Source organism: Podarcis gaigeae, assembly GCF_964106915.1.
Source record: "Podarcis gaigeae genome assembly, chromosome: 6".
NCBI classification, from domain to species: domain Eukaryota; kingdom Metazoa; phylum Chordata; class Lepidosauria; order Squamata; family Lacertidae; genus Podarcis; species Podarcis gaigeae.
In genome coordinates this window covers 32,199,996-32,224,154 of record NC_139682.1, presented here as the reverse complement: position 1 = coordinate 32,224,154, position 24,159 = coordinate 32,199,996, and the positions used below count along the sequence as shown (strand labels likewise).

General features: G+C 40.8%; 2 protein-coding genes across 18 annotated transcripts in view; one reads left to right on the top strand and one right to left on the bottom strand.

The window, feature by feature from the left end:
- Positions 1-11,357, top strand: part of CEPT1 (choline/ethanolamine phosphotransferase 1) — a 28,936-nt gene extending 17,579 nt beyond the window's left edge. For 8 of the 14 annotated variants that reach the window (XM_083746617.1, XM_083746618.1, XM_083746621.1 and 5 more), the window contains exons 5-9: positions 4,500-4,584; positions 7,903-8,034; positions 9,169-9,327; positions 9,684-9,809; positions 10,286-11,357. In XM_083746617.1, coding sequence (XP_083602743.1) covers positions 4,500-4,584; positions 7,903-8,034; positions 9,169-9,327; positions 9,684-9,809; positions 10,286-10,405 — 622 coding nt within the window. In that variant the 3' untranslated portion in view covers positions 10,406-11,357. The remainder of the gene's footprint in view (positions 1-4,499; positions 4,585-7,902; positions 8,035-9,168; positions 9,328-9,683; positions 9,810-10,285) is intronic. The other 6 variants (XM_083746612.1, XM_083746613.1, XM_083746614.1 and 3 more) reach the window with 1 other exon arrangement.
- Positions 11,358-13,571: 2,214 nt separating this feature from the next.
- Positions 13,572-24,159, bottom strand: part of DENND2D (DENN domain containing 2D) — a 44,038-nt gene continuing 33,450 nt past the window's right edge. For all 4 annotated transcript variants that reach the window (XM_083746601.1, XM_083746602.1, XM_083746599.1 and 1 more), the window contains 6 exons: positions 18,666-18,814; positions 17,943-18,120; positions 16,845-16,886; positions 15,962-16,046; positions 14,576-14,815; positions 13,572-14,077 (listed from right to left, as the gene is read on the bottom strand). In XM_083746601.1, coding sequence (XP_083602727.1) covers positions 14,016-14,077; positions 14,576-14,815; positions 15,962-16,046; positions 16,845-16,886; positions 17,943-18,120; positions 18,666-18,814 — 756 coding nt within the window. In that variant the 3' untranslated portion in view covers positions 13,572-14,015. The remainder of the gene's footprint in view (positions 14,078-14,575; positions 14,816-15,961; positions 16,047-16,844; positions 16,887-17,942; positions 18,121-18,665; positions 18,815-24,159) is intronic.

Below are 24,159 nucleotides of genomic sequence, written 5' to 3'. Positions count from 1 at the left end.
GAATGAAAAATAAAAACTCACTCAGATTATCGAACTTTTCCGCCCCTGTTTACTTTAAAACAAAACAAAAAAAGCTTTGTTTTGAAACTCTGGTGTTTTCTCCCCTATTGGCTACTGTAAAATACACAGAACTGACTTCACCTCTTTGAAGAGCAGAATGCCAGAGTGGTGGAAGCATCTCTATATATAAGGTCTGGATTAATTTTGTTGGAACACCTTTGGAATATTTCCTCCCTTTTTTGCTAGAAACCTTTCCACCAGGAAAAAGAATTGTTAACATAGTTAGCTATCGTGAAATATATTGATGTTAGAAAAGTATTTTTACAGGGCAATCCTAACCATTTCTACTCAGAAGTAAGTCTTACTGAATTCAGTGGGACTTATTCTCAGGTAAGTGGGGTTAGGATTGCAGTTTTAGTCATGTTTTAGAGTTCCTTGCCCTCACGCTTAGGAAAGAGCGCTATAGGATCTTTCCTAACCATCTTTGTAATAGTGATGTAATTTCCTCATAAACTTAAGTTCCATTGCCAGCTTCCCTTTACCTAGATATTAGGAAAGTAAATTCAAGCTCTTAGAAGGGGTTTTGAGCTTTCTGTTGCTTGGTAGAATCCCATATGAATATGTTATTTCTTCAAGATGACATAATTCTAAGAAAGCAACTAAACTTGGGTCTTCTGAATCTCTCAATATCTTGCTTAACTTTGCTGTCCTTTTCTTGCACCTCTTTCTATTAATATTATTTGTGAAAGCAAAAGTCATTTCACACAGAAAGATTGCTGGAACAACCTTTCTCAGTCTAATTTGTACCTGTTGCCAAGTAGCATATGGGTGTTGTTTTTTTCAGTACTTGCTAAACTTAGGGATTGAAGTCTGTTTCACTCCTGATACCGTCAAGCGGGGTTGGGTTGGGGAGTCCCATTCCAAAGAAAACTCTCAGGCACATGGGCACGGGAGCTAGCTGTACTCTGCTCATACCGAAAGGAAATACTGATTACCTTGGTCAAGCATAACTGGCATATTGTATGAAGCAGCATAAAGTTTGGATGACTTGGTGTGGGGCACAAAACAAGCTGCAGAGCAGACTGCTGGTAAGTTTGAAAAAGAGAGTCATATGTGCCAGCATGTAGTAACAGTAAGGCGGGGGGGGGGGATAGCATTTATATCATGCTTTCAGCTGTTCAAATGCATACATGGGGTCTGTAATCCTTATAGCAACAATGTAAGGTCCTGAGGAGGACAGATGCTGGGGCATAGTAGCTTCGCTGAAACCTTGTAGTGGTTGAGGTGGCATTTGAACTGAAGGCCTCCTGGTTTGAGGGATGCTCATACCGTAATAAAACTGTGACAAGTCAACAGGACCCTGAATATTTTTTTCACGAGTTTTACAGCTAACTTGCCCCAACTCTGTGGAGCGGCTGTCATTTTTATTTCTATTTTCATATATGCATCTGATCAGATTTTTTTTTAAAAAAGCAAGACAAAATGAATACATGGCGAAATGAGGACTGAGGTAGAATGGCTCCTGGAGTTGCACATAACTGACTGAGCATTTTGTGGTAAATAAGCTGCACCCGTGAAAACTATTAGACAGAAGGTGTCCCACTTTGTTTCATAGTATGCACCACCACAAGTGGTCTTTCACAGGTGCAATCTTTTAAAATTCCCCATCTCAGTCTAATAGAGCTGCGTTCCACTAAATAGAAAGATTTAAAGGCTTGCACCCATGAAAATAGTTTTGGAGGGAAACCCAAAGCCCACCTGAAGACCCTTGGGTTGGCAGTATTCTTTGTGGGGGCTACCTGCCCCCATTGATTTTTACGGATACTGCCATCAAAGACACAGGCATTAGAAAGGCCTGCAACTCTCCCTGACCCTGGTTACCCTTGGCACCTTTGTGCAGCCAGGAAATATATCCCAGTGGGACTTCTTCTGGTTGTACAAAGTTGTTGTTTAGTAGGTGGTGTGTGTGTGTGTTGGGAGTAAGCTAGAAATTCAGGTTTTATCAGAACCAAAGAATAAGTTGGTGATTTGCAGTATGTGCCTCTTTCAGGCCAATAATATGGCCTGCAAGTTCATATCTGAACCTGTGCCTGGTGAGTTTAACTGGAAACTCAGCTTTGTACATTTAATGTAAAAAAGTTGAGATCTCACATCTTAGATTTTAAAGATGTAAATGATGCATTTAATACCTTCAAACATAAAATAATAGTTAATAAAATCTGAATTAAAGCAAAAATAGTAAATTGAAATGCAGACATTATTTCTTTCACAAGATCAATTTATAATAGGGATTCTCCCTGACACAAACATAATTGATAGTGCAAGTGTGGTCCTGAAATGCTGATCATATGTGGGACATAAAATGGGTTTAACACAGTTTGTAAGTATTTGAAGGGAGTGTTTTGAAAATGTTATAGTCTTTCATTGTAAGACTTCATATGTTGATCTATTATATTTTCTCACAAACCCATCCTGTTCCCACTTTCAGATATTTCGTCCTCTTCTGTACTCTCTCTGCTGCCTCAGATTTCTCTTTGACTAACAGTGTGATTTACACAAGTTTGCTTAATCCAGTTCTTCTCTGTTCTTGGTGTATATTTCCCCTCCTGCCATCATAGATGAAGCTAATTAAAGTTTCTGAACCAGTAATTGCATATGCCACAACAGAGTATTAAATGTTATGTTAGCAGTGATTTGAAGCCAAACGTTTATTAGAAGTTATTAGCCATACACTTAAGCAAGTGCCTTCAGAAATTATGTAACTCATGCTGGGTGTGAAGACACTTTCCTTTTTAATTGGCCCTTGGATGTGGGCACATCCCCATTTGGCTTTGGAACTTGAACCTATGTAGATTATAGGTATAAAGTACATATAAACAAGCATTTCATTTCTAGTGCTAAGGTCTACACTATGTTTCTCTTGTGAAGCATGAAAATAAGGGAGTGCGTTGGTGTCCATTAGTAATGCCTGTGGAAAAGAGAGTAGAAAGCATGTGGCAAATTAAGAAACCATGATTTATTTATTTTTCTTTATATTATGTACATACAATTATATACTTTATCATTATACAAATGGAGTATGTACACATATGCAACTTTTTTATTACTCTCTGAATTCAGCAGCATTCCTTCTCATACATGAAAGACAAGGCAGGATTATCTGAAATAAAACTTTTATTGTGACTCATGGAAGAATCTTAATCCATCAAACAGAAAGTCAGCACTGTCAGCTTTGTTGGCATTGCTCACCTTTGAGACAGGAGAAGAGGGAAGGGTGCCAAGGAATGTGCCCTCACTTTCTAACATGGTCACCTGCTTAAGAGGAGCACTGTACCCTGTAGCCAACCATGGCCTCTTAGCTAATGAATCTGCATAATTAACAATAAATGGTGAACACAAGTATGTTGCATGCAGTCATTACATCGTTACATTGGGGCTACTCTGAGTATGGCTTATTCATACTACCCATAAGTGTCAGTTGGCCTATTAAGGAAGACCCAAACCCCACAAACTTCAGAGTTGCAACCAAGTACCCTTCAAAAGAACAGCACTAGCTAAGACTAGTAGAAAACAGTGGTTCACTGAAGGTGTAACACTGCCAAGCTCTTCACCATGGTTAAGATATTGGTAGCAAGCTGCAGGCTTGCACCCTTCCTCCCTTCTCCAGTGCAAATCCCCCTTACCTTATTTGCCTTAACCAATTTGGTGCTACTCAGGGATGCTTCTTAACCAGAGTTTGCAAACCTGCTTCAAACCCAGGTTAGCGTTAACCTTGGTCACTGCCTGAAGGTATCACATTTAACCATGGGAAAAAATAAAGAGGGAAGATTTATTATTGAGAGGTGAGGGTCCTAAAGTCTTATCCATGGTTAGGAGACTGGTAGCAGTATATCAGTTCCATGCCTATGTGAATAGCAGGACAGAATGAAAAGAGAAAGATTGTGATGAGGGCAAACATTTTTTCAAAGAAAGTAAGACTCTGAATTCTTTTTTTTGGTGGGCAAGGTTTAATGCTTACATTTCTGCAACTGCTTATGGTTAGCTGAAAGAAGTAAACAAGTTCCAACTTTTCCTTTTGGCCACACTCCTAGACAGTCATGGTGTAGGTAGGAGAGAAGCAGAAGTGCAGCCAGAGGAGTTTTGAAAACTTGTCCAGCAGCCAGTCATCGGTGGAGTGGGAAATCTATCTTGCACTTAAAACCAGTTTGCCTATACAGCCAGTTGATTGACTTCACTAGAAACCTTTAAAACACCTCTGGCTATGTATGTTTGACACATGCCTGCTCTAGAACTGTCTAGAATTGCGACCCCTAACTAGATTTCCATTTTCTGTGCTGTGATGCTAACAAACAGCGGTACAGCAAGAGTATATCAAGAAAACATTTTCTCCATTGTTTTGTTTTACCTTGTGCATGATAGAGGAGCGCTGCCGTGCTTGCAGATTGATTATAATTGGCTTTGAGTAATTGTGCTTTTTTGGCTTTTTTGTACCTAATCAGAATTGATGTGACTGAAGTTCAAGTCTTCATAATAACCATGCATTTACTGGCAGTGATTGGAGGACCAACATTTTGGCAAGCGATGGTAATTCTGTTCATCTTGTATATCACATGTAACTTACATTGTTTATTTTCCCCAACCCATTTTGTTAATACATTTAGAACAGTATCTCTTTCCTTTTTGTTGGAGAGACCTTCCCATTTTGGCTATATTGCACTGGTTCATCCCACAAGATATTTAAAGCCATCATTCTTTTGTATTATGTGCTGCCATTTAGGCAGAGGGAGCCCAACACATATTCATTAAGGAGAAACTTGGTCTGTTGGTTGAACAAAGCATTCACATCTTGATGGACAGTTCACAAATCTGCTAAATTTGGAAAGGGAGGACTATTGCAACTGGATGCAGATCCTGAGCGTAAATGCGATGGCAGTGGTAAATCTTTGGTAATTATGTTCAACTAAATAATTTTTTAAGATGATTTGGCTGCCATAGTTGCTTGAGCAATGCTATATGTATGTCTACTAAAATATAAAAATTTGGTCCATAACATAGCTGTGTGTGTCTTGTTTTGTAAGCTATCTTAAAATCAAAAGCTAATTTGCTGCAAATCAAATTTCTGCTACAATTTAATTATACAATAAATAAATAAATAATGTGGAACTTGCAAAATGTGAGTTAATGTTAATGTGAGTTACACTCAAAAGGAAGTGGTGTGTCAAGAAAAGGCTGGTTAAAAGTAAGCCTAGCTTTCTTTGAAGTATAAAACACATAAAAGTATTTTGAAGTCTGCTCTGAAAATTTAATATGTGCTATTTATATATACAGTGGGTTTTTTTAGATTTTCTTGACAACTGCTGCTTATTTTGCTTATACTGGGGGGGAAAAACACAACTCCACTTGTATAGAGGAAAATGTATCATTAAAATGTTTGCTTATTATTTCAATTGCACATGTACTCAATCATTCCACTTTTCTCTCTAGGGCCTTTCTGTGGCACTTCAGCATTTGCCCAATAGTTTCACAAGACAATAGAGCAATATTCTGTTCACAGCTGATGGAAGAGAGGCAGAAGGCCTGGGTGGGGGAGAGCTGGTACTATACTGCTGTTACCTTCTATGCCTTTTGTTAACCTTGCTACTAGGTATGCAGCTCAGCAAGGGAGATGGAAAGTGCACAGCCTCCCAAAGAGTAAATTAATGCCTGCATAAATGTTTACGACATGCTGGGAGAGAGATAGTATGCTGTTCCTCACCACTCTTTTAAAAAGAAATTTAAAAGCACTTTTTAAAGCTGCAGTGGTGGTGTGTGCAGCCATTATAGAATTAAAAAATGGTTTGTTTACAAAGTTGTTTGATAATAGTAAAATTTGGTTGATTGTCATTAATTGACTCATAGAATTGTAGAGGTTGAAGGGACCACGAGGATCATCTAGTCTAGCCCCCTGCAATGCAGGAATCTGTGTGGCTTGAACCCATGGCCCTGAGATTAAGAGTTTCATGCTGTACCAACTGCGCTATCCCAAGTCTTGGCTTAGTTTGGATGATTGTTCAAGTCATCATAAAACATGGTTTATGAAGCTGTGAAGCAGTATTTACTTAATTTATTGTTAAAATTTCTATACTACACTTCACCCAAAGATCACAGGGCAGCTGACAATATCAAAACACAAAAATACATACCAAACAAACAACCAACAATAATCCCCCGCACCACATTTTAAAAGGCCATAGATGGTTTCATTAGCCAAAAGTCTGTATTAGGGTTGAGTGTCCCACTCCTTCCCCTAATTTCGTTGTGTGCCAGCACTGGTGTGAAGATGCTGTTACACTCAAACTGCAGGACTTTGATTTAATGCCAAAGGGCGGGGGATGTCCTGCTCACCACTGATTTGTCAAATGGCTTTTGCATCTGTGTGTGCGAGTGTGCCAAGACCACCCTCTAGTGTCTGCCACTGACATGGAAGTAATGGCCATTGGGATGTTGCACCCCCTGCCTGCCAGGAAGAAGACATGGCAAGGGAAAGATCAGCCTGGTTCCATCCATTAGCCAAGGAAACAGCTGTTCCAGGAAATTTGTTCCCCACCTTACGCTTAAAGAGAACACTGCTACAACTGTCAGTTGCCCTGGGACTTGCGAGAGCATCCATCAGCTTACTAGGCTGTGTATGTGTGAGCTTGGGTGAATTTGCTTTTTTAGCCCTTACTTGTAAACTGTCTTGAGAATCATTTGATTGAAAGGTGAGGTATAATCTTCAAATTAAATAACAAGCCCCTTTTGTTTCTTTACAGTTCTCTTGGTTTTGTTAAGTTCATATCACTGTTTTTTGAATACTGTTCTTAGTTCAAATTTTAGGGGAAGAGTTTCAGAATAATACCGTAGAGTAAGTGCAACATCCCTACCAGCTGTAGTTTGGTGGTGGTCAGGATTTTGCAAATTAATTATATAAAACACATTGACGGTGGCTGTTCAGAATTGATAAAAGGAAGTTCTTTTTCCACATAATGCTATTTTGCCTAGGGAATTAAATGCCACAAGATCCAGTGATGACCACAGGCATAAGCGGCTTAAAAACAGAATTTGATAAATTCATCGAGGGTTGATCAACAATGACTATTATGCATGATAATGGAACCATCATTTTTCAGGGACAGTATACCTTTGTCAGATGCCGGAGACAAACAACAAGGAATGTCGTCACCCTATTGTTTAGCTTTACGAACATCCCAAGAACATCTCTCTGGCCACTGTCCAGGGTACAGAAATTGACCATGTTTTCACCCAGCACTGCAGCCCCGTGTACTTATTTTTCTATTTGCTTTTCTTCATTTCTAAGCTCTTAACATGAAAATTTGAAATATATTGAAATGTCCTTTCCTAATTCTTTAGACATATCCTATCTAGTCTGGCTTCTATGTGACTTCCAATTTCTTTATTCATATTATTTAATGTATATCTCACCTCCCCTATAGGAACTCAAGGGGATGTGCAGGTTCGTCCCCTTTTTTCCCCTTCAGAACAACTTTGTAAGGTAGAGTAGGGTGAGAGTAGAGTGGGGATTTGAACCCTGCTCCTGCCAGTGGCAGGTCAACATTAACTACCATACCATACTTCATGGATCCTGGTTTCTGACCACCTCAGAATGGAAACCTAAATACTGACTCCATTCAGTACTGTCTGCTCTCCCCAGGAATAGGTTCTCAAATACTGATATTTCTCCTGTGTGTCATCATGGATACAGGTCTTCAGCTTTCTGAAAGGTAATGTGTGAAAGAATATTGTACCCCCTGCTGTTTCTAGGTAGTTCCCACATACTAGATTTGGAAAAGTGGAATGTTTGAGTTTACTTGAAATCTAGAATTCTTTAAACTGTGTCCATATTTTTCTTCCTCTCCTGTTAAGATTCCAGTGCTAAACATCCCAGTGAAAATACTTCCAGCTCTTTGTACTGTAGCAGGAACCATATTCTCCTGTACAAACTACTTTGGTGTGATCTTCACAGGTGGTGTTGGCAAAAATGGATCAACTATAGCAGTGAGTTTTTCTCTACCTTTTGGGTAACTCAGTTCAGTCTCCCTTTTCTCCTGCCAGTCTTTAGAATTCTCTATGTCTTTGAGTGGACTCGTTTTATTGGTACGGTCTTCTACTTTGCATACTGGCATAAGGAACATAGTTGGGAAGGACTTTGGCTGTATAGTCCTGTTGCCTATCAAAACCTCTTTCTCTGTGCTCAGTACAGAAGCCAAGCAAGCTGCTGATGGAATATATTGGCAACTTTTCCCATTGGCAACTTGCTGAGAAAGGGAGCCCCCTTTCTCAGTGGCTGGCAAAGATCATCATGTATGAATGTGTGAAAATTGAGAAGTGTGCGTGTATGGAGTGTGGGCAGGATGTTTGTGGCATCAGCCCTGCTGACCACTGACATGCAGACCCCAAGTTACCCTTGAGAGAAGTTAAAAAATATTCCCTATCCCAATCTAAATGAAACAAACAAATGCTTCAGGGGCTTTGGAAATGAGGAATTTTTTTTAAAAAAAAAAATCTGACCCAGAAGGCCTATGGTTTTCTGAAATCATTTTTATTTTTGTTTGCCTGCTGGTTGTTTTAGGGCAGATTCATAGATTTCACATGGTAAATGGTTCTCCATTTTTCACTGACGATGAAATAACCATGTCTCTGATCTACCACACTTATTTTCAGATTTTAGTACAAATGTTGATCTTCAATACATGTGTTTGTGGATTTTGCATTTTAAACTAAGATGGTTGACTTTTTAGTATGTAGTGATAGACATTGTTTTTGTTTTGTCATCCAGATGAAAATATCTGGGCCACTTGTGCTTTAAAAATTCATCTGTCCACATCTGTTAGGCTAGAACTGGGTAAGAATTGCATTTCATCAAGCTGTTTTGTGACTGAAATTGCACCTAGGCCGGGCATGCAGCACAAAGTTCACTGTGCCTGCTTTTCTGTTAGAGACTCCAACCACACAGCCAGGTGACATCCTTCTCTGCACTTCCTTACTGCCAGCTGAGTGGATTAAAGAAGGTAGCGTTAGAATGTTACAAAAGGACAGTCAGCCAGGCTCCAGTTGTTCTGGAGATAGCATGTTGAGATATTTGTTTCTGTAATATGCCCTTGATAAATACAAAGCTCTTTCTCTGTGTAGGGAACAAGTGTCCTTTCACCCTTTCTTCACATTGGATCCGTCATTGCATTAGCCGCTATGATCTACAAGAAATCTGCTGTGCAACTCTTTGAAAAGCATCCTTGCCTCTACATACTGACTTTTGGTTTTGTTTCTGCTAAAATAACTAACAAACTGGTGGTAAGTTAGAGAATTTATTTTATGAGGTGTCCCATAAATACAAAGAAAGTACTTAACTCTTATTATTTGCTGGTCTCATATGGTATACTTTGTTGTGAAAGTTTTACTTTCTTTCTCCAGCTGCAAACAATGATTTTCCAAACTTCTTTCAAATACTGCATTTATGAAAGCTGTATAGTGGTATATGTAATGATACGCCTCATTTGCTTCCGACAGAGTATGCCCTGGGAAATTGGTGATAGCCCAAGCTATAAAGAGAAATCAGAATTCAGTTGTTTACCCCTCCTCTCCAATATTAAATTATTCAGTATAGATGCTGAAATAGAATATTTATGAGTTTTAATTTTTCCCAACAGGTTGCACATATGACCAAGAGTGAGATGCATCTGCATGACACAGCATTCATAGGCCCAGCACTCTTGTTCCTGGACCAATATTTTAATAGCTTTATTGATGAGTATATTGTACTTTGGATTGCCCTGGTAAGTATTTCCTTATTTTTCTGGGCATGAAAAATATCCTTGTGTGTTCTTTCACGTTAATGTAAGCAACTTTAGTTTTGCAGCAGTCTAATGAAAAAGAGGGAATGGTACAGAAAAAATCTGGGCAGCATAGATAAGTTTCCAAGCAGTTTTATTCTTGCAGCGTACATTTGGGGTTTTTGTTTTGGATTTGATTTTTAATCTTCTTTTATATTTAGTTTATTGTACATAACCTAGAGAATTCATTATGAGGAGTCGAATATCAATGAATAGGGAATATATACCTGCAGCTGGAGGTTGGGGAAGGCTGATTTAGAGTTTAGAAAAAGCCTTTTGTTTCAGAAAGACAAGGATAATTCTACACTTAACTGAAGAGAGGAACCCATTGCATAGAGAATTGATACAAAATTTGCAGAACAAATTATTTCTGAGCCTTTATGTTTGGATGTCACATGTAACTTATGTTCTTCTTCCAGATCTTTTCCCTTTTTGATTTGCTCCGATACTGTGTCAGTGTTTGCAATCAGATCGCTTCCCACCTTCACATCCATGTCTTCAGGATCAAGACCTCCTCCACATATTCTAATCATCATTAGTTAACTTGGTCACTGACACAATAAGAAATAACTCACAACTGTTTTCTACAGGAGAGGTTACAAACATACTGAGGAGACTATGAGAACTGGAGCAGATAGGAACAAATCTAATTTATAATAATGTTGTATAACTTCTACTCTTTGTTACTCCTTAGCTAGCCTCCTCCAACAAAAGGGGAATCCCAAGCACTCTCCAGTCAAACATGCATATTGCCTGCTCTGCTGGTTGTGTGCCCAGGAAAGCATGCAGAGAGTAAAGCTTTGTCTTTGTAATTACCTTGACTACACGGCATAAACTCTTGGGGAAATGGATTCCCAATAACAGAGTACTCTAATACAGTGTGATTACAAGCTGTAAGACAATTTGCTTTCTAATTTTAAGAAATCATCTATTAGTAAAAAAAAACCTCACTTAGTACCCACTCAAAAAATAAGAGTTGAGTTTGTGAAACACAGATCCCCCACTAGCTTTTGTGGCTGGAATGTCTTTGACTTTTGAGTCTGGACTGTGATCTCATTATTCACCTGTTACTGATACCAGAGGTAGATTTTTAAGAATCCAAAACGACACTTAGGCACAGCACTGTCACTGGAAACCAGGCATCTAAAGTGCCATCTTTGCAAGCAATCCACTGTTGCTGGGCAGTCTCTGTTCATTTCAGTTGGGTGATGTGTGTCTGCTGAATTCAAGTTGCTCAGCTGCTGTGCTTGTTGAACTGCACCTTTTATCTTTAAAATTCTACCCCCGGTACCCTGTGATGTGGGGGTGAGCGTCCGCATGCGGTAGTGTGGTTATCTCAGTTTATTTTATTTTTTAAAAAATAAACATTTAAAGAATCTATTTCTGTTTTCTTCAGTGGAAAGTCTATACAAAATTTACAGTTACTTTTTTTGTATAAAATTTATGCAAAAAATTATTTCTGCTCTTTAATAAATAAGAAAATTCTCATAACTGTGACCATCCTTGTGTTTATTTTGAGCCATTCTGCGGAATATTTATTTGAACTGATAAAAGTGCATGCCTGCTGTCAAAGCGACTCCATGTTTTGCACATAAATATTTAGTTTCTCCTAGCAAAGGCTTCTTGCGAAGCAACTGGGACAAGCCTTGTGTGGTCGGCACAAGGAAGGGCACTGACCATTCTGAAGGCTGAAGGCGGCTGAGGGGCATCAGGAACAAGGAATGGTGGCTCCAAGGGCAAAAATGGAGGTAATGCCAGTGGGGCAATATTGCTGGAAGTCCTCTGGCCTGCCTGTGGAAAGCTCCATCAGGTTGAGGTTCCGCAGACAGAATAGGTGCAAGAGGATGTGCACAGCACATATCAGGGATGAAGGGCACAGGGATACCATATCCTAAGTCCCAGTGAACTGATAGGGCAAAGGATTTAGGGGCTGGCAGCTCCTCCCAGCACACTGGTAAATACAGGTAGTATTTACTCTTTAGTCATATAAATACAGGTAAATCTCAGCAATTCTGATTCCCACTCCATTGGTAGCAGCAAAGGCACTTGCTGGTTTAACCAGGGGGGAACTAATGAAGCAGACTATGAGGGAAACTTCAGGAAGAGATATCCTCTGAAGTAAGTAGATAGTTCAAAAGAATATATTCTTGTGACTGAGCATCAGTACTAGAAGGTGAATGCTGGACTGAATATATAGCTCAAGTAGGAACAAAGAGGGCTTTTGGCAGAGCTGTCAGCTGTTGTCACCAATGCTTCTAAGGGTGCATCTGCTAGTTGACCAGTCCCCGAGTTCAAATGAAGCAGGCACCAGCAGCCTTTCCCTTTGGTACATGTGGCAGATTGCCACCCTTTCCCCATTGCCCTTCTTTTCTCCTATATGAACAAGAATTTAGATGAAGGGCTTTGTGGAACCTTAAGAGTGAGGCACACACTTCACAGCTGAGATTATGTAGGTTCCCAATGGCATTGTGAATATAGTGCATTGCATTTCACAGCAACAATTGAGTCCATAGCAGGTAAGACAAACTGCAATAGAACTTCCAGTTGTTCCACCTGTAGTTAAATAGGTTGGTATGCTGCCTTTCAAAGTGGTTTAATCCTTACCTTTGTACATGAGTAGCACTTCCTCAAAGAAGATTTAACTGTTATACTCAGGCTCTACAAGTTAGTGATTAAGGACTGAAGTTTTAGAAGTGGATTCTCAATATATTTGTCTCTAAAAATAAAACAGATATTTAAAATACAAAGGTAAGTCTTAGAATAAACAGTGTAGGAATCTGCAGATGGTCTAAAACAAGAGTTAACTGGAATTCATTGAAACCTTAAAATACCAGGCCAGCTGGGAAAATGTAACTTTTTTGATTTAAAACGTTTCAGTATTCGTTCACTTATGGTGTCACATCACAGCAGCCTTTGCTATCCGTTGACCTCATTGTATGGTTAAGCTGCCATAGCCCTTCAAATAGCATTCAACTAAAAGTCCTTCAAATAGCATTCAGCGGCTTTATTGTTCCCACTGGAACAATCTCCAGCTAAATCACATGCCAACCCCAATTTATAATTCATATTTTATGTGCCAGGTGAAAGGGTCCCTTTAAAAAAGAAAAGGATGCTTTGAACTGGCACCTCTCTATTGTGTGGTTCAACAGGATTAGGCTGCTTATTCCCCTTCATGGTGTCAATATGAGATAGCATGAAGGTTGCTTTTTAAATCACTGTCTCACTTCCACATTTTCTATTTTTTAATTCCTTTCAAATCAGTTTGAGAACCTTCCTTTCATTCCTTTGCATGCTACTACTTGCCACCACACCCCTTGAGTATTATTATTATTTAGGTGCTTTACTCATAAAAATGACAAAGCAATTTACAAACAAATGCAAACACTAAAACCAATGACAATTAACACAGTCATGAAAGTCTAAACAAAACAAATCCATCTATACAAATAAAAGACAAGTCCTGCAGATCCTGCCCCACCAAATACTTAAGAAATCCTTTAAACTAAGGGCCAAAAGCCCTAGGTAAGAAGGAAAAATTCAATACTTTTTTCCCCTTAAGAAAAAAATATATGGAACAAGTAAAGCCATTACTACCTGACTGAGTGCAGAAACACAACTTTACAAAAATGGATATAAGAGCAATGAAAAACAGAAATTTGATTCCAACAAAAGGATGCCATTAGAAGCAAACACTGCATGAAACCATTGATTTGGAAACCATTTAATGAGAACAGAAACGTTTCCAATTAATATAATTTTTCTCATCACTTGCTATACAATCTTTGTCATTATTAAACATCCTACATCTCCTTCATTTGACTGAATTTCTAGAGTCCTGTTTTGACCAAGATGATCACTTGGTTCATTTCAGTTTTATGCTGCCGTTTTCTTAAAGAACTTCAGTCCTACTTCCAAGCTGGGCTGTTAAATGCAGCCAAATTTCAACTATATAATAGAAAAGCTCTGTAGTGCCAGTCTTGAAAAGGAAGGGAAAATTAAAAAGTAGAGCTTGAAGCCAAGCTGGCCTCTCATGAGAACCAGCATATCCAATGATGTTCTTCCTCCTAGGAAGTTATCTTGGTCCAAACAGGCAGTTACTTTAGGCACAGGCCTGTCCATCTGCTGGTGAGCAATCCTGAGAGCCCAAATTCAGGAGAGTCTCCTTTGCTTCTTTTGTTCTTCATATTCATTTAATCTCTTCTGAAAATATCCTGTGAATAAGAAACAAAATGCACCAATCAGTACATATGGATTTCCCCACCTAAAGGATCTTGTCATCCGCTTCCACATTGCAGTAAAATGGGGGTGAGGAGCAGTGAATCAGTGGGGCAGTAAACCTCAAGAACAAGGTGGTTGGGGTACTAGGACCCAGAAACCTAAATGTTCAGTGAAATCTGGGTAGATGAGTTCCACAACAGGTGTGCATCAATTTTTTGTTGTTGCAGGGGATCCAGCTGTCAGAAGAACACTGTCGGGCATAATATTCATTTTTGCCGCATTCAAACTTTGATGATTTCTCAGGGGGAAATTCACACACACACACACACCCGCTGCACCTAGCTCTCAACTGCGATAAGTAATTATGCATGGATTGTGGTTGTGAGAAAGAAACTCCCAATTTATTCAGCCTGAAATGCAAGTCCTCAGATGCAAACTATATTTATAAGAACTGTTTAAAGGAAGAATGGTTTCACTTATGCCAGTTTTACCTTCAACACTCTTCTTGTTCCTTTCTGCTTCTTGAATAAATAAGGAGAACATCTGCGTCTTCACAAACTTTTTCAGAAACTTGCGACTGGTCTTGGAGGTGAGGGCCTTGCAGAACGACCTCTCCTGGAAGCTGCCCTGGCCATTCTTGCCCCATTTGATGTGTGCCGGATAGTGGCCAATTGTTTTGACGAAAAACTGCACAAAGGCGTCTGAAACACGCGTGTTGAGTTCCTCAGATGCTTGGGAGCAGGGAGAGAAAATGAGATAATGTACAGTTCAGGTCTAGAACAAATGTTGCTCCTTTCCCAAGCCTCAGGATACAGGACCAGACGGCCTTTTTGTCCGCCTGCCTCTCTGTCTCTCTTGTGTGTTTTCTTGCATGGAGAGAGTCAGCCAATACTTAACATGGATGCACACAAATGGTTCAATATGTGCCCATTTATTATTGATTGTGTTTATATACCCCCTTAATCCTTAGCATTTCTAAGAGGTGTACATAAAAATAAACCATGCAGAGAATAAAACAGTAAAGAGACACCATAAAGCTGAAGGCCGCCTTAAAATGCCTGCTAGAATAAGGAAGTCTTTGTTGTGTACCTGAAGATCAGCATGAATGGCACCTGCCTAATCTCAGCTAGGTGGGAGTTCCACAGGTTTGGACCCACAACACAGAGTGCCCCATTTCTGGTGGTTACAAGCTATATATCTGAGCCATGGGGAACAAACAACACATACTCCCCGAAGATCTCAGCGATCGGGCAGGGATATAAGGGATCAGGCGGTCCTTAAGATATCCTGGACTCAAGCTGTTAAGGGCCTTGCAGATTAATAGAAGAAGCTTGGTGACATATACAAATACACAGACCCCAGGGAACAGACATTACTCATCCTTGCTGAGTTCTTCAGAGTTCTCAGACATTAATCTCTAATAGGGATTATGGAGAATTCATGTGAACATAGGTACTCTTCACTCTCACAGCCCCTTTAATCAAAGAGCTTTAAAGCTCTGCATACTCATTTTCTTAATGAGGAAATGTCTACCACTTACACACAGTGGAGGCAGTAATGGCGTATTAACTCATCAATTAACTGTGGCGTCCTTAAGTCATAAAAGCCAATCCTCTAGCATTAAACTGCTAAGGAGCTGTTGTCATGGAAACATAGGGCTCCAAAGGGAAGATCTACCTGCATCACTAGCTTGCATATAATCTGTAATGGCAGAAAGAGCTAGAGATGCAAAATTGTCTCCTCCATCTTTGGAAAGAAGGATCTCCTATCTGAGCTCATCTGCCCAAGGACAGCCATTTTGGAGCCCTTCCCTCATAACATTTCTCAAATAGCTCTGTTTTATGTATATAAAGGGAGACGGAGACAAGCAGGCTTACTTTGTACGTTGTTGTTCATCGTGGGCAGAGAAGACAGCATCTCGCTTTGTAGCTTGGCAGGTAAAATCTCTTCTTCGTCACCAACCTGCAGAATTATTAACAGGGAGGTTTAGACAACAGCCGGCCACTGAAAAGCAGCAGATGTGAGGACAAGGGGCTGCCACTCAAAAATAACCCCTTTCTGATGGCACTTTCAGGTCTGCAGGGCTATAAACACGTCTTGCCACTAGCTCCTCCAAGACACATTCTGCACAACGTACAGACAGATGTAATTTATATGTGTCAGGGAACTGCCATCGGCACAGAGGTGAGAGATAGAGGGGAATTGTGTTACAGAAAGCCTCCGAAAATCTTGTGAAGCAGTTCCTCTTCTGGCGAGGAGGAAATAAAGCCTGTAAAAGACAGTTCGGAGTCCTGCCTGGTTACTCTCGAGCAACTGCAACAGCATCTGACAGCATGGATATGCAGTCTCTCATTAGCTATCAACAGGAGCCATCCCATGGTATCAGAGAGGAGAACAGAAAGATTATCTCACGAAGAAACCAAGAAACAGGTAGCATGACAACCTGAGAGCTGATTTGCCATCAAATTATACTGGCCTAGCCTGGCAGAGTGAAGACTGTCTAAATGATGCCAGGGTATTGTCTGAAAGCGCATGGTCTAGTAATGTTTTGGAGGCTAGGCAGGTCTGAGTTCGGTTAAAATGCTTTTTCTATTCCAAACAATTCCAATACTTAAGGATACACGAAGTCTGAAAGATTGGCAAAAAGATCTGTCTAAGTTTATTTGGAGGGAGAAGAAACCATGGGTAAAACATAAAACTCTTATTGACATAAAAGACAGAGGAGACCCAAGGATAATGTTGGATTTGGATTGAACTTACCAATTTTAAGAAATTTCCTTTGCACAGATCAACAAGGAGCACCTAAAAAGGTAAAAATAAAATAAGATCCAGCTTTATTTATCCAGAACTACTTTAAGAATGAGCAAACTATCCAGAAAATGTTCAAAATTGGAGGGTTGGAAGAATGCAGGGGATTCAGAAGGCAGTGGCTTCAACCAAGTTGTGCCAAAACACTCACTGACATTGTGGGTTCTGATGCCCAGTAATCATGGGAGTTTTAATTTTTATTATCTGCATTGATTAGTCACTTACACAAAATAAAAAGTCCCAAAGCAACTTGACAAGATATAAATACAAGAAATCAAAGCAGTTCAAAACCAGAAAAGTGTGGAACAATGAACAATAGAAAATATATGAAACAGACATTCAGTAGAATATTATAAGTCCTACCCAACCCGCTAAAATATGAACAGCACTGTAAAAGGCAAATTAATTATCAAAAGCTTGAGCACACAAAAAAGTCTCAGCCTGGCACCTAAAGACTGATGAAGACGGTGTCAGGCACATCTCCCCAAGTAGAGTATCCTACAGACTGCACTAGGGGGCACCACTGAAAAGGCCATTCTTCTGTGGCCACACTGTACCTACTACTGGCAAGGCACATGGGGAAAGGCATCTGATGAAGACCAGAGGATATGGACTAGTTCATTTGGAGAGGAGTCCTTGAGGATTTTGTTGTTTTGGGTTTCTTTGGTTTATTTCAAGGTTTTGATGAAAGTTCCTTTGAGGGGTTTGAGTCAGGCCAAAAGGTGTAAACTAACACCATCATTAAATTAAACCAGGAGCCAAAGTGAAATATTTGCACGGGGGAAAAAATCTAGGCATATTGTAGTTGGATGGAACAACCAACATTGATTTTATGAGAGCCAAATGACCATGCCAAGCCTTTAAGATGACATGGAACTGGATATGAAGGTGAAAGTGATGAAGAATAGCTGCCTTCCCAGCAGGAGGACATAGGTGGACACCACGAATGCCCATCTTGGGTGCTGTGATAGCCCCAAATACAGAGTCAGGTTTGGCTCTCCTGCCATTCAGTGCCACTTTCCCCTTACTCAGAGACATGAAGGACAGTACCTCTTCCATGGGTTGCTCCTGAACCTCATCTAGGTAGCGCTTCTGGATCCCAACCATGAAGGGGGTGGGGCAGCAGACGGTGCTGAGAAGCTGCTCTGGAACCACCGGGATGTATGTATGGGCCCAGGTGAAGGGGTAAAGAAGAGCTGCAGCTGCATGGATGCACTTGGAAAGGGAGCTGAAAAGGGAGTCATAATGCTGATGAGATTATTACAGTGGTACCTCTGGTTACGTACTTAATTCGTTCTGGAGGTCCGTTCTTAACCTGAAGCACCACTTTAGCTAATGGGGCCTCCTGCTGTTGCGCCGCTGTGTGATTTCTGTTCTCATCCTGAAGCAAAGTTCTTAACCTGAGGTACTATTTCTGGGTTAGCGGAGTCCGTAACCTGAAGCGTCTGTAACCTGAAGCGTGTGTAACCCGAGGTACCATTGTACTGAGAAACACTCAGAAAGGTTAGGTGCGCACCAGGCAGGAATCTATTGAACATGGCGCACAAATACCCTTATTTCATTACTTTCATTTCACACCAGTAGAGAGCGCCAAGCAAAGTGGCTTGATGGGCCACATTCAGTCATCCTCCACTCCAATCTACGCCAACAGGGAAATAAATTCTGAATAATCACTACACTTCCTGACAGTACAAGCAACAAAGTCATCCCACTGATTTCAGTGGGGCTGAAGCGCAATTAGTTTTCGGCCTAGAGTGAAGCCAAGAAATTCACCTGAGTTCCTCAGCCAGGAATACTATCCGCCGTTCCAACACTGCAGAGGCAAATATCTGGAGGATCTTCTCGGGACTGAGGCACTGAAAGAGGGCCTGAAATTCCACGTGTTCCAAGTGAGAGTCCAGAGGCCGTGTTAGCTCAATATGCTGTGAGGAAGAAAGCAAGACATGGCAGGATGACTATGTTCATCTATGGAGACAGGAGTGGCTGCATTTTGTATCATAGGCTTAGCAAAAAACACTCCCAAGTTTCCCCGCACACTATCTCCAGCTACTCAATGAAGAGGAATCATTATGAGCAACTAAAATTACTGCCCTAGAATTCAACCTAAATGCCCTTTTTGAATGTAACACTAAACTATGATTTTACATTATGTGCACAAGGAGCAGCAAGTCTTGGGCTTGAGTTCCACGTTACATATGAACTCGGGAGAACTAAGGCTTGTTCAAATAGACAAAGATCATCAAACAGTGAATTATTATCCAGATTCGTTCTCAGTTAGTTTAAACAAACCAGAGTCCCCATGAGTTTGGACACAGTGAGAGAATCCAATTAGCTTAAATGTTTCTTATCTCATTGTAGCTACACCAGGGAAGAGAGAGAAGGAACGGCACTTGAGCTCCAGGCTTGCTGCTGCTTGTAGCCTCCTGTTTTAGACAACAGTTTCATATATTTTATTTACTTCCATACTATAATGCTAATTTTCGCCTGCAGAGGGCAGTGTGCAAACATTACTGCTATACCAGTGGCACCACAAGACTCAAGTGTCTGAAAATCCACAAGCCAAGCCATATGCACACACCTGACAGGATACATTTAATAGGTTAAACAAGAGCAAGCTGTGCACAAAGGGGGGCCTCAACCACTTGAAGATTCCTGAGGCAGAGCACAGGCTTAAAAGAGCATCTCCCGAGTGGAATAGAACTGGAATGAATGGGGTAGTCTGGGCTAACACCTCTTCCACTCCCTTTGCTTGCCATGAGGGATGGTGGAGAAATTTGATCCAATTTGCATTTCAAACTGAATTTGCCAAATTTGCGCTTTCTGAAGCAAAATGCGAACAGAAGCACAGCTGTCATTCAAAATTTGAACTTGCCTGAATTTGGAGTGCAGTGATCCCAAGAATGCACATATTGTTGGGGAAATGTGCATAAAAATGAACATCTTTGTGAAAATACCATACAATAGTCCATTATATTTGGGGATATTGCTTGCAACCATGTGCACATTATTCAAAACCGTGTGTGTGTGTGTGTGTGTGTGTGTGTGTGTTTACTGGGAGAAATTAAACAAAAAATGCTGACTAATTTTCACAAGTATTTAAATAATAATTACAATTTGCTGCAGAAATGTGGAGAACTGAATTTCAGATCGGAAAAAGGAGAACCTGAGAACCCAAACTGACACATCCTTCCACAGGCTACTTGCCATTCAGCAACATCAGTCTAGAGGCAGCCCATCTGCCATTATCAGTGACTGGAGAGCAGAGAGACAGCCAGGAAGCAAGGAGGACTGTGCCAACTTTGGCTGCAATCACATGCACACACTTACTTTTGAGTATGTCCCATTAAAACCAGTGGAATGCACATCTATTTCCTTCTCTTAAGCCTGTCATTTGCCCATAATCCTTTATTTCAAAAGGAAACAGTGGTGCAACAGCTTCGGTAACCTTTGGACTTTCCATACTGCAAGTGACTCACTACAGCCAAGGCAGAGAAGCAAATGCTTGATTCCAGGCAGAACTAACTATTCTTGTTTATTTTGCAAGCTTAGGGTGGAATGCAGTGTAGTCCTAACAAGATCATTTCATGGGCGCAGGCATTCCTGCAACGTTCCCCTCTCTCCTCTCCTGCACTGTTCTGGGGGTTCCCCTGTCCCTCCAGAGCAGACCTAGGGGAGATGGGAGGGTGGGAGTGCAAAGGGAGGCAAGGGCGAAATTCTGCCGTGATACTGACAGTCCTTGTGCTGGCTTCTGCTAGCAGGACTGGGTAGTTAAAACCCAGATCTTAATTTCAGCTGCCCACCAAAAGAGAGACTATGGCTGCTCAAAAGTGGCAGAAATGTGGAATGGGGTGTTCTCTCTCTTTGATAACTAAACTATTAAGCCATCATTCCACCTGACACTTTTGAACCTGTATATGGAAACAGAACCGAGTCTGAAAAGCAAATAATTTATTTCTCATCTCTTAATAGCAGCCCGGGGCTCTATTACTAAATCCTGGAAGTCCTTCAGTCTTAATAATTTGGATTGCTGGTACTTTAAGGTTTGGCAAATTGCCCTCCTTGAAAAGATATATCATAAACTACAAGCATCTAAAGGGCAGAGCTGGAATGAGCTATTTTTTGTTACATGGCATGGTTTTATTTCTTAAATGATTGGTCACTCGCTGCCATCAGCATGGGCAAACATATGGCGCATCTAAGATGTTATAGAAGCTTTATTCTCAATAATGATAGAATTCACAGGTGGAGAATACTTTATTTTTCCATATCTTTATTATGGGCAAAGGGTAGTTTTGCAGGAGTTAATACTTTATTACCACTCTAAGGCCGTGCTGTATCTTTGTACTTTTGTCGTTTCAGGCTGTGATGCTTTATGGGTTATAATGTTATATTCTTTTTATTTCTTTTGCTCCTTTTTTGGGCTAACAAATAAATGATTATTTTGTTAAAATAAAATACAAAATAGACCATAGTAATCCCAGCCAAAGTGGCCAGAAAAAAGCCACATAGACTCAGAAAAAGCTTTTTGACAATTTGCACAGAGAAGACCAATCTGTGTGTTAGGTCCAAAAGTACATACTATATACACTATACAGGACTTGCCTGCCCTTCCATCGCCATTCTGTTTCCTCCTGACATTGCAGTGTGCAGCAGGCAGATGCTCTGCCTGTCCTGTCAGAATCAGTAGACCTCTGAATACCAGTTGCTAGGAGCTCCAGGTATGGAGAGTGTTGCTGTGCTCAGCCCCTGCTTTTCCACAGGGGTCTGTTTAGGCATTATGAGACCAGGAGGCTGGAGTAGGTGGGCCTTTTCCCACTTCTCATGCTTTAAATTATCTGGTTTTAAAATTTATTTTCAAAGCACAATGACGTTTATTCCATTTGTTCCCCCTTCTCGTTTTTAAAAAGCAGAATCATTCTTTAAAGCATTTCACAACTATTCCCGTAATGGGGTGAGAAAATGTAGTTTAGTGACAATAAGGTAATTCCAGCCACTCTTGTCTTGCCCTAGGGTCAGCTTCCAATACAAAGATGAGAAACTGGCTCTTCCCTGAGCAAAGTCTGCAATGCAAACAAAAGGAACTGGTTTCCTGAGCAAAATCCTGCAGAGGAGGTTTATACATGTGCACAAAAGCCAGCAAGGGCACTTCCACAAGGGTGTGACTGCTGAAATAATCTGTTTTCTGTGCGCAGTTTCTCCTTCTCTATAAAAGTCAAGTCAAAAAGTGTCTGGTGGAAACATACTGCTATGCCCATTTAAGGATAATGAACAGACGCTGGTGCTTTTGAGGAAAATGCAGGCTGCACTCACTATCTAACTCTTCCAGCTGCCTTAAACATTGAGCAAGCCAGGAAATCATACCAGAATTTCATTTTCTGGCAGCTGAAAGAAACAAACTTTTGACATCATAACAGGAAGTCAAAACTCACTAGCACAGAGCACAGAAAGGCAAGTCACGCTTTGTGGCCGAGGACCTAACTAATATTTCTAAGTAAGAGGACCTCTCCCTAGGGAGGAAACTTGCTATGGGCTAGAAGAGATGCCAGATAAATTAGAGGACAGGTCTCTTACACCTTTCATGGTTGCATCAAAGAGGAAATTTGGGTAGGTGCTGTTGTCATGTCCTAGTACGGCAGGAGGGAATCTACATCTGCCCAAATCTGTGCAAATATTAAAATGTACACAAGTCCTGTCCTCCACTGTATCTGGCAACTTTTTACAAAGTAGAAAACCACATTCCCATCCCATTGTAGGGAATTTCTTGCACTATGATTCAGCATGCCAATATCGATCCAAACCACTCATGCTGTTATGATCAGACAAGCAATACTAATGAGGCAGGTAGATGCAGAAGCAGTCACAGATTTTGGATTTCTAATACAGTGGTACCTCAGGTTAAGTACTTAATTCGTTCTGAAGGTCCATACTTAACCTGAAACTGTTCTTAACCTGAAGCACCACTTTAGCTAAAGGGGCCTCTTGCTGCCGCCGCGCCGCCGGAGCACAATTTCTGTTCTCATCCTGAAGCAAAGTTCTTAACCTGAAGCACTATTTCTGGGTTAGTGGAGTCTGTAACCTGAAGCGTATGTAACCTGAGGCGTATGTAACCTGAGGTACCACTGTAGTTATAAAGGACAGGGTGTTTTTGGCAGGTACGACTGTAATAAAAACTACACCTACATAAATTCCCTCTCCTATGCAACTGTTAATAGCCTAGGAGTCTTTTCTTGTCCTCCTGAATGACAGTAGTGGAGCACACTCTTTGCATACAGATTCAATCCATCACCTGGTGGAATGAAGGTCAGGTAGTATGTGACATGAAAGGCCTATTTCTGAGATCCTAGAGCAGCAGTGGGAAACCTGTGGCCCTTCCAATCATCCCAAAATTATTGCCCATAATGGAGGCAGCTGATGGGAGTTGGAGCCCAACAACACCAGGAGGAGCACAAGTTCCCCACCCCAGTCCCAGAGAACCACTTTCCGTCAAAACAAACAACAGACAAAAAGCCTGACCTGGTATAGGGTACTTTCCAAAGTTCCTGACTGTGGGCACTTAAGCCTCTCAAGGCATACACTGGACAATTCATATGTCTAATCTTCCCATGCCAATTGAGTTTTCTTCCCCTGCCTCCTGTCTCAACTGCAGTGTGCTTGCAGTGGAGAAGTCATCAGTTTTGTTAGTCATACCACTTTCTGAAGTGAAAAATTGTGGTTTGTGTCCATGACTAACAACCCATGTGGTCCATGGGTTTCAAGATGATAAAATCCAGGCAGACACATATAAACAAAAGTTAGCCACATAAAGGCTCACTTCAAATGTAGTGCAGGTGTATGTTTTGTGATGATAACCATAGTTAAGTGAGCAAACCATTTTAGTTTCCAGGAGTACAACGGGCAAACCATGGTTTAGAGCTTCTTGACCAGTCCCTTCCATCTCCACTGTAGTAGGAGGAAGCATGGCCCTTAGAGTGGTTTGTCAATGCTCTGTGAATTGGGATGTAATGCGAAACCATAGTTAGCTCAAACTGCAACTTGCAGACCAGCTTCAAACCATGGCTTCAGCACCTGGTTTATCCCCAAGAACTACGTTTTTAGGGCAAGTTTGGGTTCAGATGTTAACATGAAACCATGACATTCAGACCATGGTTTCAAGTTAACATCTGAACCCAGCCACAGAGTGTTTTGTGATCACCAGCTCCTGCCTTATTGCACTCCCTGCTGAACTACCACCATTACTGACTTACTGTATTTTTCGCCCCATAGGACA